Below are 12,675 nucleotides of genomic sequence, written 5' to 3'. Positions count from 1 at the left end.
GTAGAGCAGTTTGTACTCCGGCAGAGCAGGGTTGTATAAAACTAATATGATAGTGTCCTCCATTTTTGACTCCCTGACTCTCCATTCCCTCAGCACTGTCAAGATGGTTTTACGTTGGTCAACGGCACAAAGATTTACTTTGCCTCCTTGGGCAAATCTACTGATCACAGCACTCCATTAAATTAGTTTTTTTTTATGTTGCTGTATATCCCTATACCCCCCATATATCCCTGCCTATATATCCCTGCCTATTACAAAATTCTCGGGTTATAAGTTTGACCAGTGAAAGACAATATTGCTTTAATTATATCATATAAGTACTGTAGTCTTAGTAAAGCTTTTATACTTACTGTCAGTGAAGTGAAGGTCATGCACATGCCTCCAAACCCATTCATCGCCAAAGCAAAGAAGATCAGGATGGACAGATCTGCAGGAGAAAGAGCAGATTAGTGACGTAGGCAGATGGTAGTACAGTATAGTAGTAGCACCCACACCTCCTGTCTGATTGATTAAAGTGTCACCAATGCATCAATACACTGTATGTATCTGTGTGTAAATATGCTGTACAATGTGGGTTGGCTACAAAAGCAATATGATTGAGAGTAGCAGTACAGACAGGCAGTACAGACATATGATGCCGTTAAAGTGATATATGTGAGATGACATGAGTAAAGATACGTACTGTTGGGATCACTGGCACCGTAGGCGATGAGTAGGCAAGAGAATGCAAAGCAGGCACTGGGAACACAAAGCACTGGGTATGAATAAGGCAATAAATAAACCAAACAGACCATTACTGTCAGATATTATTAGAGATGCACCGAATCCAGGATTCGGGTTCGGATACGGCCGAATATTGGGCTTTTTGACAGGGAATTTTCTTCCACCGAACCGAACCCTACGATTGCTCTACGTTGGTCGACGTAATGTGTGGACCGCTCAATGCAGTAGGCTGTGAGAAAGTGAAAATGGAACTAGCAAGCAGAAAAAGCGCCGCCCGGCAGTACCCCCTGCCAAAAGAAGGCGAGGCGACCCAAGCCAAGCCACACGCCCAACCCGCAATGCCGACCTGTCCCGCGGCGGCAAGGACCCCAAATACTACACAACATCGCCGCTGCCAAAACACCTGCGCATGAAACATCCGAAAGAATACGAGCCGCACATGAAGGAATCCACAGACAGCAGCCAAAACACAGCAACCCCAGGTACGGCAAAGAAAGGACATTCACAGCTAAAAGCTTGTGTTAACCAGACAGTGCCTCTCTCGGGCTTTCAGCTGTTCTCTCGGCAAATGAGTGTCCCTACAGTGGGAGCGGAGCGACTGAACGGCCGGCTGCTGCTCGTTAGCCAACGTTAGCTTTCTAATTTCACCCACCCAACATGCCTTCATCATACACTGGTTAGCGAAAATTTGCCAAACAAAATTGTCACTCATCTGGCGATAGCGACGTGCTTTCCTACAATGTGAAAAGAGCGTGTGAATTCAACATTAAGTTGTTACATTTAACTATTTTAGAGGCTGTGGACGTTGTTTACTTCATTAATGTGTTTACTGTGTTAATGTACTGAGGATGGGAGTAGGATTCGGTATTCGGTTTCGGATTCGGCAGAATCTTAACCAGTGGATTCGGTATTCGGCCGATCCCCAAAAATCTGGATTCGGTGCATCCCTAGATATTATATCATATCAGGTGGCCTTACCTGCCCAGAAGTCGTAGCTTCCGTGGACCATATTTGTCCATGACGATGCCCATGGGCAGGGTGATGGCAGACAGCAGGAAGGAGCCCACAGTGAAGGCCAGGTTCAGCATCTCATCCTGGTCCTTGCAGATGGGCCAGCCATTCATCTCCAGGTACTCCTCAGAATCAGATGGCGCAGTGGTGTTGATGTTGGAGTGGTTGATGCTGGAGCTGTTATCTGGATGAATGAGAGAGTAGAGATGTAAAGACTTCAGATTAGAACTGTCAGATGAGGAAACACTTCTAAATGAAAATGAACCATAAAACATTATATGCACACAACATGTCCAGTCTCTAATGCTATATACCCAGAGGTGGAAGGTAACTATGTACATTTACTTACATACAGTACAAGTGTATAGTTCTAAAGTGCTTCTACTTTAATGATGAGATTGTATTTTATGTAACTTAATCCTTCTACTCCACTACATACATGGGAATGTTGTGATTTTTATTACATTACATTTACTTGACAGCTATAGTTATACGTATTCTGTTACACACATAAGCTCCACAGACTGCAATTTTAGAATGCTGCTTACACATTTGTGCATTATTAATAATAATCCAGTAATATAATATATACTAGATACATATGATATATATATATATAATAGAAAACTCTGAAATGGGCTATTCGTAATTACTTAATAAATAAACAAAATAACTGGAGGGAAAACAACACAATGCAGGGTAAACAGACGCCACAAATAGTCACAACTGAACCCCTGCATGGTGGAGGGGAACTCTCTGTAACAGTTTCACACAGACAGACACCGACCCAGTCGGCCTCGTGCTGAATCACTGGTAAACACAGTCCACTGAGCTCACATGGAGTCTATTTTTGTCAGTCTGCTCTGTTAGACTGTTGCCTCTGGTGAAACTGTGCTGGTACCAATACACAAACAGACAGGGGACAGAGAGGAGGGCCGAAAGAGGAAAACCAGTCCTCATTCACCTTGACTTGTTTTTGGTCAAACTGCCAGGAGAACATTAGAGACTCAATCAGCAGTAACCACATATTTAATATCTAGAGGAGGGAGGGAGATGTAGGCCAAGGTCTGCATCTAAAAAACAACAGAGCTGAAAATCTGCTTTCCCACTATGTTCTTAAAGGGGTGTGTGATGTTAAATTCTGCCCTGTTGAGCATGCTTTAGGTAAAAGGAGCAAGGGATAGAGCAAGTCTTGAAGCTGGTCTCTGGGCTAAGGGGGAGAATTTGGAGGAACAACAGGAAGCTATAATCTCATATTAAATGCATCCTGGTGCACAAACTTGGCCCGTGCCTTGTGAGGATATATGTAGGTGAAAGGTAAAGTGGCCTAATGAACATCTGATGACTGTAGTGTTGTTTTAATGCTGGTACATACATTCACTGAGAGCTATGGGGATACTTGAGCTCTAGAGCATTTCAAAACTAGCAGCTACAAAAAGGACTAGTTGGATAGAACATGAGGACGCAGAGCTATTTTGATCTGTAGGCTTTCATTAAAAGTCATTCACCTCTACTGGGATGCATTGTATTCATGTACACAAAGCGGTCTATGGGAAAAACATTCAAGTTAATATTGAATTCATAATGATCAGTAGTATTAGTAGTTGCACTAGTAGTTGTGGTAATTGACTTAGTTTTCAGTCGAGAATTTTAGTGTCCCTAAAAGTTTTGATTTTATTCTCCAACCTAATGGGACATTTTCCCACAAAATAAATGATCAAATGCAAGGTCAAACAAGACCACAGTAATGCCAGCAGCTCCTAAACATGTTAGGCTGACTCATTGATTCTTTATTTGACTGAGGTTTGTGCAAGTTAGAATCTATGGCCCCGGCCATGACTCTGAAATATCAGTAACATAACTGTGTATTGATTAATCCATGGAGCTGTCTGTGGTGCTGAAGTAGCAGACAGATTTGTAATTGCCACTTTTTCTCTGAGCCCGCCCTTCTGTCAGTTTCATCTTGGATCTATAATATTCTCTAAACTATATAGCTGAAAATGCAGATCCAAAAGAGTCGTTCATGGGGGGGTTTGCTAGTCGCGGGTGAACAAAATGAAACCCCATCTCCCCTGTTAAAAATTAACAAATCGCCTACCTATAAGCTATGAGCTAAATGCTGACAGCTGCATCATGAAATGCTAACATGCTGATGCTTAGCAGGTATAATGTGTACCACATTCACCATCTTAGTGTTGTGTGTTAACATGTTAATATCTGCTAATTAGCACTAAAGACAAAGTTCAGCTGAGGCTGATGGGACTGACTTTAGATTTTACAGGTACGCCTGATAATGGTGCTAGATGAAAAGTTAAGGAAAAGTTAGAAGGGAAAATCATTGAAGTTATTACAATTCATCTGTATGGCAGTATGTGCACTCTGTCACTAACCATCAAAATACCAGCATGCATTGTGCCTGACCTGCATCATGTCCCATATTGTTTTAACTGACTGGATATCTGTCCCACATTCAATGGAATCCATGCAATAGTTGTGGAGATGTTACACTCTATTAATGTCAACCAAACTAAACTGAATCAACAAAGTCAGACAGATTTCAGTGGTGAAACAACGACAGATGATCTAGAGCAGCTTAAAACCTGAAAAATATGGGCTTCAAAAGCACTCTGTGATTATCTGTCAATATGGAAATTGTTTGCTCTACCCTCTCAAGCTGGTATTTTAGGTGTATTGGAACATTAAGTGCTGACTGTTTAACTAACAGAAGATAGCAGCATCTGTCCCCCAGCACCCTCGGCTGCTGACTAATCAAATGGCCACAGCAAAACCGAGTCAATACGGGAAGAGCCCTGACACGCACGTACGCACACACACAAACAAACAAACACACACACTGGCAAATACACTCAAGGGGATGAAGGCTGACTTGATATTCTGTGAAAGGCTATTTCTGAGGAGTAACACTTTGTACCTGATATCTTGTTCTCGTTCATGTCAACGCCCTTAGAGCTTTTTCATTTGTGTGTTTCGCCAAATTCCTGTTTGCTTTTTTATGCCACTCCCTTCTATCCTTTAAGCTTCCCTTATACATACAGCTATTGTCAAACTGACTTCTCTGAGTCAGTTAGTTTCCTTGGCTTTAAAGTTGTCTCTTTATTCATCTGTAGATAGCACCAAGATACACAACTCAACCTGATTGTCATAGCATATTAAGACAATGCACTGATATTAAAGTAATAACAGAGGATGTAAGGAGGAGGAATAATGCTGACAGATCCTACAGTACACAAACCTCATCCATTTAATAGTATCCATGTCATCAAACAATTAGCAGTCAGAGGCAGTCAACTGCTCATACAGTATAAAGACACAGTCCTTATTATGTAAAGGTGATGGGGTCAAGTGACGGTTGGTTGGTTATAAGATCCAGTAATAAATATTTAACAGCCCCATGGCAACATGAAACACACAAGTGGATACACACAGATCATTTAAGAAGATGAGAAGGCAAATAAACTATTCAAATCCTTCACTGTTTCTTTTGGGGAATGAAGTACATTCTGTTTAAACAGAAACAAATGTTTATAGGGACAGAGCAAAGAGGGCCAAACACACACACATTTTATCTCGCAGAAACAACCAACAATCGGAGTGAAAGAACCGTGCTGACAGACCCCGTAATGAGACACAAAGCGAGATAAAGGGAGGCGAGAGATGAGACTTAGACGCAGGAATTCACATGTTTCATTTCTGCTGTGTGACAAACACACATGTACACACACACACACCCACCCACACACACACTTCACGTCAGCAGAGCAACCACAACCTGTGGGAGAGCAGAGTTGTACTGACAGAATGTGTTCTTTAAAACAAAGCCAGTGTAGGAATAGAAACTGTGAACTTTAAGGGGAGGTTTGATTTTTCAGAGATATACATGCTGTTTAAACATACAGCTAATTCAAACAGGGTGTATGCAGGATAACATTTGCACACAAGATTAATAATTCATATTTTGACTTGATATATAAGGTATCTTTGTGTTTGCCTGGTCCTTCACTGCTGTGGCTCTCCTGTCTAAGTCATCAGACGTGCTGCTGCGGTAGGTGACATGCCACTTGATGAAACACATTCTGGGACCATGTTTCCTGCCTTTACAAATTGCAGAACAAATCTTGGCCTCCGACTCTGTTAACAGCTGTTAAAGAGGAATTCCACCAATTTTACACATTAATGTCTGTGTTGAGGAGTGCTACTGCATTTGTGAAAAAAAAAGTTGGATAAACCTTTTGTGTCTCAAGAGAGAGCTGTGTGAAGTCTGATAAAGTGCCTCATGTGATGCCATCAAACTGTCCATCATTAGGCCAACAATGTTAAAGTGTAATGCCAAGGAGATTTGAAGCTCTCCTAGAGGCTTGTAGTGGAAAAACATCCTGTTAGGACCCTTTCAGTTTTTCTTTTAATTTGTCAACAATCTGTTTACTGTCATGCTGAATTACAGACAACAGATTAATCATTCACAAATTATCTTCTCTGTGGTGGTGCTGTAAGACACCATGTAGAGGACCCACATCCAACAATGCATTAAAAGTAGGAAACAAATTAGGCTCACTAACCATCACAAAATACCAGCATGCATTGTGCCTGACCTGCATCATGTCCCATATTGTTTTAACTGACACATTATTTAGTCTTCAGCGAACAGCGAAAAGTAAATATGGTAACAATGCCAGGGTAATCTAGATAGAATAGTGTAAGCTGCCAAAACTCTTGAAAAAGCGGCACTTTCAAATTACCATTTAATGATTAAAGGATAGGTTCACATGTTTTTCAAGTCTGTCCCAGAAACAACACCCACATGCCGCATGTACATTGAAACAGTTGCTGTATTTGTTCCTCTTGTCAACAGAGGCCGAGAGGAAATCTCTTCCTCATGCGAATCAAATGTATGAGATCAGAGACAACATCTATAGTCCTTGTTTTGTGCAAAACATGTTTCAATTTAGCTGAAGATAATATGAGGCAACAACAAATTTAGAATGTATGAAATGTTAAAAATTCCCTTTTGTGTTACTATCCCTCCACCACAGCACAGCAAAAAAACTGTGTCCTGGGAAACACAAAGAGGGCATTTTACAGTGAAAACTGTAAGATCCCTATTTTACAATTCATTTTTACAAAGAACCAAACTGTGGATTTGTCCCCCAACACCTACAGTACGTTAGAATCGCTTTAGGATGGTATCTCTTGTCGGCCAGTATAGAGAGGTTTGATTACAGCGACCAAAAACTGTTTAATTGTTCACATGGGCATGTGGGTATTGTATCAAAATATCTTTTTTTTTTTTAAAGTGAACTTTCATTTAATCTGATTTTAAATCAGATTAAATTCAGGCTGAAAAGGCTTCACAACAATATTAGCATGGCTCAACTTTTGGCCAAGTTCACCACAAAGCAAAAAAAAAACATTTCACAATGGCATTTCAGCCTAATGATGAATGCAGAAAGCTCCATTGCACACTAGAAGTAGAGCAATGCTACATGTTTGCACATACTTTGCACTGAGGACAGAGAAACACAATGACTGATGATGTGTGATGATGTGAGTAAAGACATAAACAAAAACAGCGTATGTTGCACCTTCTTGACCTGATTTCAAACATCTCGGTCCCACAAGTAAACACCAAAAACTGCTGATTTATCACCACTTAGCAGGTCAGAGAGACGGGGCGAGAAAGTGGAGACCTGTAGTGATGGGACATGGGTCAGGTCACTGTGAAAGGAGCTGAGTCAATGGCACGAGACACCTAAACCTAATCCAATCAGATAAACAGGCTATAATAAAATGCCAATGCATAATCAGCTTTTATTCACGGTAGATGACACATGCTGTATCCGCTTATAGAAATGAGAGTTATCTAAGAGCAGTTAACACAGTTAATACAGACCTAGTGTGGAAAACTACAGTGACAATGTGCTCTCAGACAATGTGAGTGAATGTGATGTGAGTGCGATGAAACCATTAAAAGGCTTCATAGGCACAAATTAACCCTGCAAGGCTTTCAACACTGCTCCTTTGTAAGATACAAAGAGAGAAACACACAGACAGAGACACAATCAGAGGATTGAAGAGACAAAGTTAGAAAACTGCCTGTGTGATAATCACTGTGGGGAATGAAGGGATGAATGGTCTCATTCACACATCGTTCAGCTGCCTGGCAATGGAGACTCAAAACGCCACTGATGATGAATATGATTATGAACTGTTGTTACGTATGTTGTTATGTTTAATCTGACTGATGAGTGGCTACCACTTACCGGCTAAAAGGAAACAAAGTCCTAATCTGATTTGATCTTTCAAGCATAAGCAATTTTGTATCGTAAAAAAACAACCTAATAATGACTGGCTGAGTGCAGCCGCTCCCTGCATCACCTTTGATCATGGAGAACTAAGGGCAGAATAAAATAACCGTCTGTCTGACGGTTTGTTGTGCCAGAGCACTTCATAGCTGCTTTTGAGGGTTGTTTGGAGCCGGCCTGCTGCTGGCATATCAACTTGTTTTCCATGAGGAAATCCCAACCGTTGGATCGATAAGAATATTGTGTGTTTGCTAATATGCAGGTAGCTGCTTCTTTCCAAGGCCACTTTGAGGAAATAACACGTAAAATATAAATGAGAACTGGACAATATGGAGAAGCCGTTTTTAAGGTGAAACCTAAGCACTTCCGGAAAAAGCCTATTGTATGTGTGTTTGCATGTCCTTAAATCTCCATAACTCAACCACACCCACTCAGCGAAAAGTACCCCAGAGTGGGGTTTCACTCTGATGCAAACAGCGTTGAAAGCTTTTGGTTACACAGCAAAGATACTCAGGGCGTCGTCATGCAAGGTTGTCCCATTAACATCCCATTCAAACTCTGATTTAAATCCAAAAAGCCCAGAATGGGGATGCTTTTGTAAATTGCGGGAAGCAAACCGGACTGTTAGCTCTTGAGATGAGCCAAATGTAGCTTCTTTGCATGACATATGTGTCCATGTTTGTAGCAGCAGCAGTAGTAGTAGAGAAAGTGGCAAATTTTGATATCAGTAACTATAGCAAATAAATGTAGTGGAGTAGATTCATAAAGTTGCATACAACAGTACAAGTACCTCAAAAATTGATGTTAAGCACAGTACTTGTAAATGTACTTCCCATAACTAATGGGATAAAACAATTCTAGAGTTCTGCAGCCTCCCTCATCTAAAACTCCTGAAATCCACCCGTAACCTCCCGCTCCTTCTGTTAAACACGACAACCATATAAAGCTGACTCACCAGGTCCTTTGCACAGGTAGGAGTAGAAGCCCTCCGACTTGAGCATGATGAGCAGGGATCCCCAGCCCAGCAGCACAGCAGAGAAAAGCAGGTTTTCAATGACCGCTGTCACCGCCATCCACCAGCGGCGAGAGAACGCTGTGGCCAGGGAGGGAGCCATCTCAGCTGGGTTGGAGGTAGCACTTCACTGGCCTGACTGGAAGTGAGGGAGGCTGCTGGAGCCTGGAAGAATAAGACAGGAGGGCTAGTGATGAGAAGATGATTCTGGGCTTCTTCTGGGGTTAGATTTTCAAAAAGACAAAAAAAAAAGTGATGCCAGATAATGTGTGAGGCTGATGCTGCATTACTTATGTTGTTCCTCACTGGGAACTTGGGCTATTACCGATAATTATCACATTTTAAACAAATGGTCTGTTGTTTCCAGCACTCTGCACCACAATTGACAGAAACACTTGAATTGTTAATAGACACTGTATGTTGTTCATTGTTTATTTTTTATATTCATACATGTACCTAATTACATGTAGGCTACATAATAGTCTTTGTTCAGCATTGTTGTCCTTGTTTTAAGCTGTATGTCTATTTCTATTTTTCTTCCTGGACACAGTATGTTGAGAGCAACTTTAAACCAGAGACAAATTCCTTGTACCTGTGCACATATACTTGGCTAATAAAGCTGATTCTGAGTAGGTGCTCGGTTTCACAATAACAAAAACAAAAAGTGTTCTGGATGACGCTCTGTGCCTGGAACATATACATGTCTTTGTTCTTGCTTAATGATGATGATGATGATGATGATTATGATTGTGGTGATCTAGAGGAAGACACCCAGAACCAGAAAACAGCTGGGCCCTTTGAGGTGCATAATCTCCTCTTATAAATATTAAAAAAATCCCACCCCCTGACATATGTGATTGGCTTGACGGTTTATCCGCTCTTTTGCTATTGGCTGCTAGTGACATAGCTCGTGCAGCAGCTACACGTGAGGTTGATGATGTTGCATTCATCCTTTGTGAGAGAAGACTGTTGATGGGTCTTTATTGTCAGAAAATTGAGTTTCTGCTGGGCTTTTGCATTACAAATCAAATGTAGAGATTCTGAGTTTGATTCTAGAACCAAATTTCCAAATGCATGAACTCCAGCTTTCTAAATTTAGATATCAACAAATCAAATAAAAAAAAATAGCTTACCTGTAGCCATTTGGTTGTTAAAATATCTCGACAGGATAACTATCTGCTTTATTTTCCTTAGTTTGTATGGAAACATAAACGAAAACGTTTCACTGTTAACGTGGATGCCTGTCGATTGCATAGACTATAAAACATAATTGTACAGTCAATGGTCGAGTGTAATAAAGATAATTTGGTAGAAACAAGTGCAGAAAACTCCACTGCACGCGAATGCAGCGCGAGCTCCAGCCGGTTCGAACCAGTGCGGCGCGAGATTGTGTTATTTAGCTGTCAGAGCTCGCGCTAAATGCATATCTGCTCCGACACACTGTTACTACTTACACAGTGAGGAACTGCATCAGTAATTAAGATAAACTGATACATATTTGGTTAAATAAAAATGTAGTCTGATTTCAATAATTTACGAATATCTTATTATTTACTTTACTGCAAAAATTATTAACAAATTAAATAACTTATTGAGAACAAGTGAGGAAATAATGTGCTAAATTAGTCTGTCATGTGAGAACTGTGATGCTCTTTCAGATTACAGGGGTCAAACATGAACCTAATAGAAATGAATTGCATTCGCATGCGTTTTTCATTGTATTCCAGTGTGATATATTATAGCCTATAAGGCTAATAACTGTTGCAAAAAAATGATTACTTAACACTGTCCTCTTATTCTGTATGACATAGGCTACTGTTTTTGTCTGAAGACAAACTTGGTCACTCATCGCCCCCAGCACTGATGACCATGAAAAATAAAGATGGCATGACACACAGTGCAGACTAGGATGTACTAGATTTGGTGTGTTTTGATATCAGTTGAATCGCAGATCATATGCACCGAGAACAATAAGATAAAGTATATGGCAATGAATGAAGAGTAGCACTGGAACTGGTCTGAACTGGACTGAAATCATCCGCACAACACCCCCCCTACCAGCCCCAATCTGCATCCCCAGTCCCCTCCCTGCACAGAGTCAAGTTAGCCAGAACAAAACATCGGTGTTCCGGTTGCTAGTCACAAAATAAAAGTCGTATAAATGTTGCTACTTTACAAGGTGTTGTAAGTGATGAAAAAAGGCAAAATGTAAGCTTACATCGACTTTTTGTTTTTATCATTATAATCAAGAAAAAAAAAAATACACAGAAGCATACAGAAACGTGTACTTCCAACTACAATAATAGTAGGCCATAAGATGATAGGCTTCGTCTATAGCCTATTAATAAAAATGAAATTTTGATTAAAATGAAAAACGAATGTATTTCAGCGTAATTGATGCAGTAGGCTACGTTAGCCATTAGGCTATTTGAATGCACTGGCACCCAACTAAAGTCCTGAATACTTAAGCAACTGAATGTTGTTCTGCAATTTCTGAATGTGTTTTTATGCTTTTATTTTGAAGACAACATCTGCACTTTTCCGGAATTATACGGATTGTTTCTTAGTGACTAGACGCTCGTCTACCGAGAGGCGCTCAGCTGTTCAGCATCAACAACAATACGGGGAAATACCATCGTGCTGCTGAAACAAAGACAGTAAAGTAGAAGCCAACTGGCAACAAAAAAAGCTTCCAGATACGAGAGCCTCAGCTGGTATTCTGCTGCCTTATAACTGCTGTGTGAGATCAAGACGGTTTTTTTTTAGAAATGAAATCATAACTTCCATGCAGCGCTGAATACGCTCGACTGTCGTCACCGTGCCCGGGCAAAATAAGGGGAAACGGAAGAAGTGATCGGCCCTGATGATAACTGAAAGAAACAACTGTAGCAATTCATTTTAATCTGATCTAATAAACTGTGCACGTCTTGCAGTAAATGTACACAATTAACACAATTATCAGAGTAAGAGAAACTGACTCGGTCGATAAATACACTGATAAAGTTGATAACAGTGCAGCAGGCTGTTGCCGCTTCAGTTTCCTCTCTGCAGCCATTAAACAAAGGACAACACAGAGAGGAAAATGCTCAAAGTGAAGGAGAACACTTTGCTGCAGAATGACGCCTGGGATAGACTGTGTCACGGTGAGATGGTGATGAACCACGGCAAATATGAGTCAGCCTCTCCTCCAGTGCAGTGTCAGAGCTCCGGTGTGGAGCATCCATGGTGCGGACCTACCGGAGTCTGTGGCTTTCAGGGACAATAGAGCCGCTCAGTCAAATCTGCCTCTGCAGGTAAAAATGTCCCTCGATGACAAACACACACAGAGCAGCGGTGGAAATTCACATGTAGGATGTGTCTTTATCTTCTTTGAATCACTATTTCTTCTCTCATCCCTCATTGCTGCTGCTTTATAGCAGCGCAGGAGCCGTGCACAAACAACACCGCCTGCCTATTGGCCAGTGGCTGAGCTAGAGACCACCCTGAGCCAATCACAGCGCGGCAAGATTACATGTGTGTTGTTTCGCAACACTAAAAAAATGTTGGGAAAACAGTTCGCTTAGGTTTGTGTGGATACAGCCTAAACAGCTGGTAATTATGGGACACGAG

General features: G+C 41.1%; 1 protein-coding gene across 2 annotated transcripts in view; it reads right to left on the bottom strand.

Annotated features, from left to right (window-relative positions):
- LOC116038874 (large neutral amino acids transporter small subunit 4-like) overlaps nucleotides 1-12,460 on the bottom strand; it is a 29,944-nt gene extending 17,484 nt beyond the window's left edge. For both annotated transcript variants that reach the window (XM_031283568.2, XM_031283569.2), the window contains exons 1-5: nucleotides 12,304-12,460; nucleotides 9,010-9,231; nucleotides 1,702-1,918; nucleotides 683-738; nucleotides 351-427 (exon numbers count right to left, since the gene is read on the bottom strand). In XM_031283568.2, coding sequence (XP_031139428.1) covers nucleotides 351-427; nucleotides 683-738; nucleotides 1,702-1,918; nucleotides 9,010-9,169 — 510 coding nt within the window. In that variant the 5' untranslated portion in view covers nucleotides 9,170-9,231; nucleotides 12,304-12,460. The remainder of the gene's footprint in view (nucleotides 1-350; nucleotides 428-682; nucleotides 739-1,701; nucleotides 1,919-9,009; nucleotides 9,232-12,303) is intronic.
- Between the last annotated feature and the right edge of the window lie 215 nt (nucleotides 12,461-12,675).

This window comes from Sander lucioperca, chromosome 5, assembly GCF_008315115.2.
Source record: "Sander lucioperca isolate FBNREF2018 chromosome 5, SLUC_FBN_1.2, whole genome shotgun sequence".
In the NCBI taxonomy this organism is placed as follows: domain Eukaryota; kingdom Metazoa; phylum Chordata; class Actinopteri; order Perciformes; family Percidae; genus Sander; species Sander lucioperca.
This window is presented reverse-complemented; position numbering and strand designations above follow the sequence as displayed.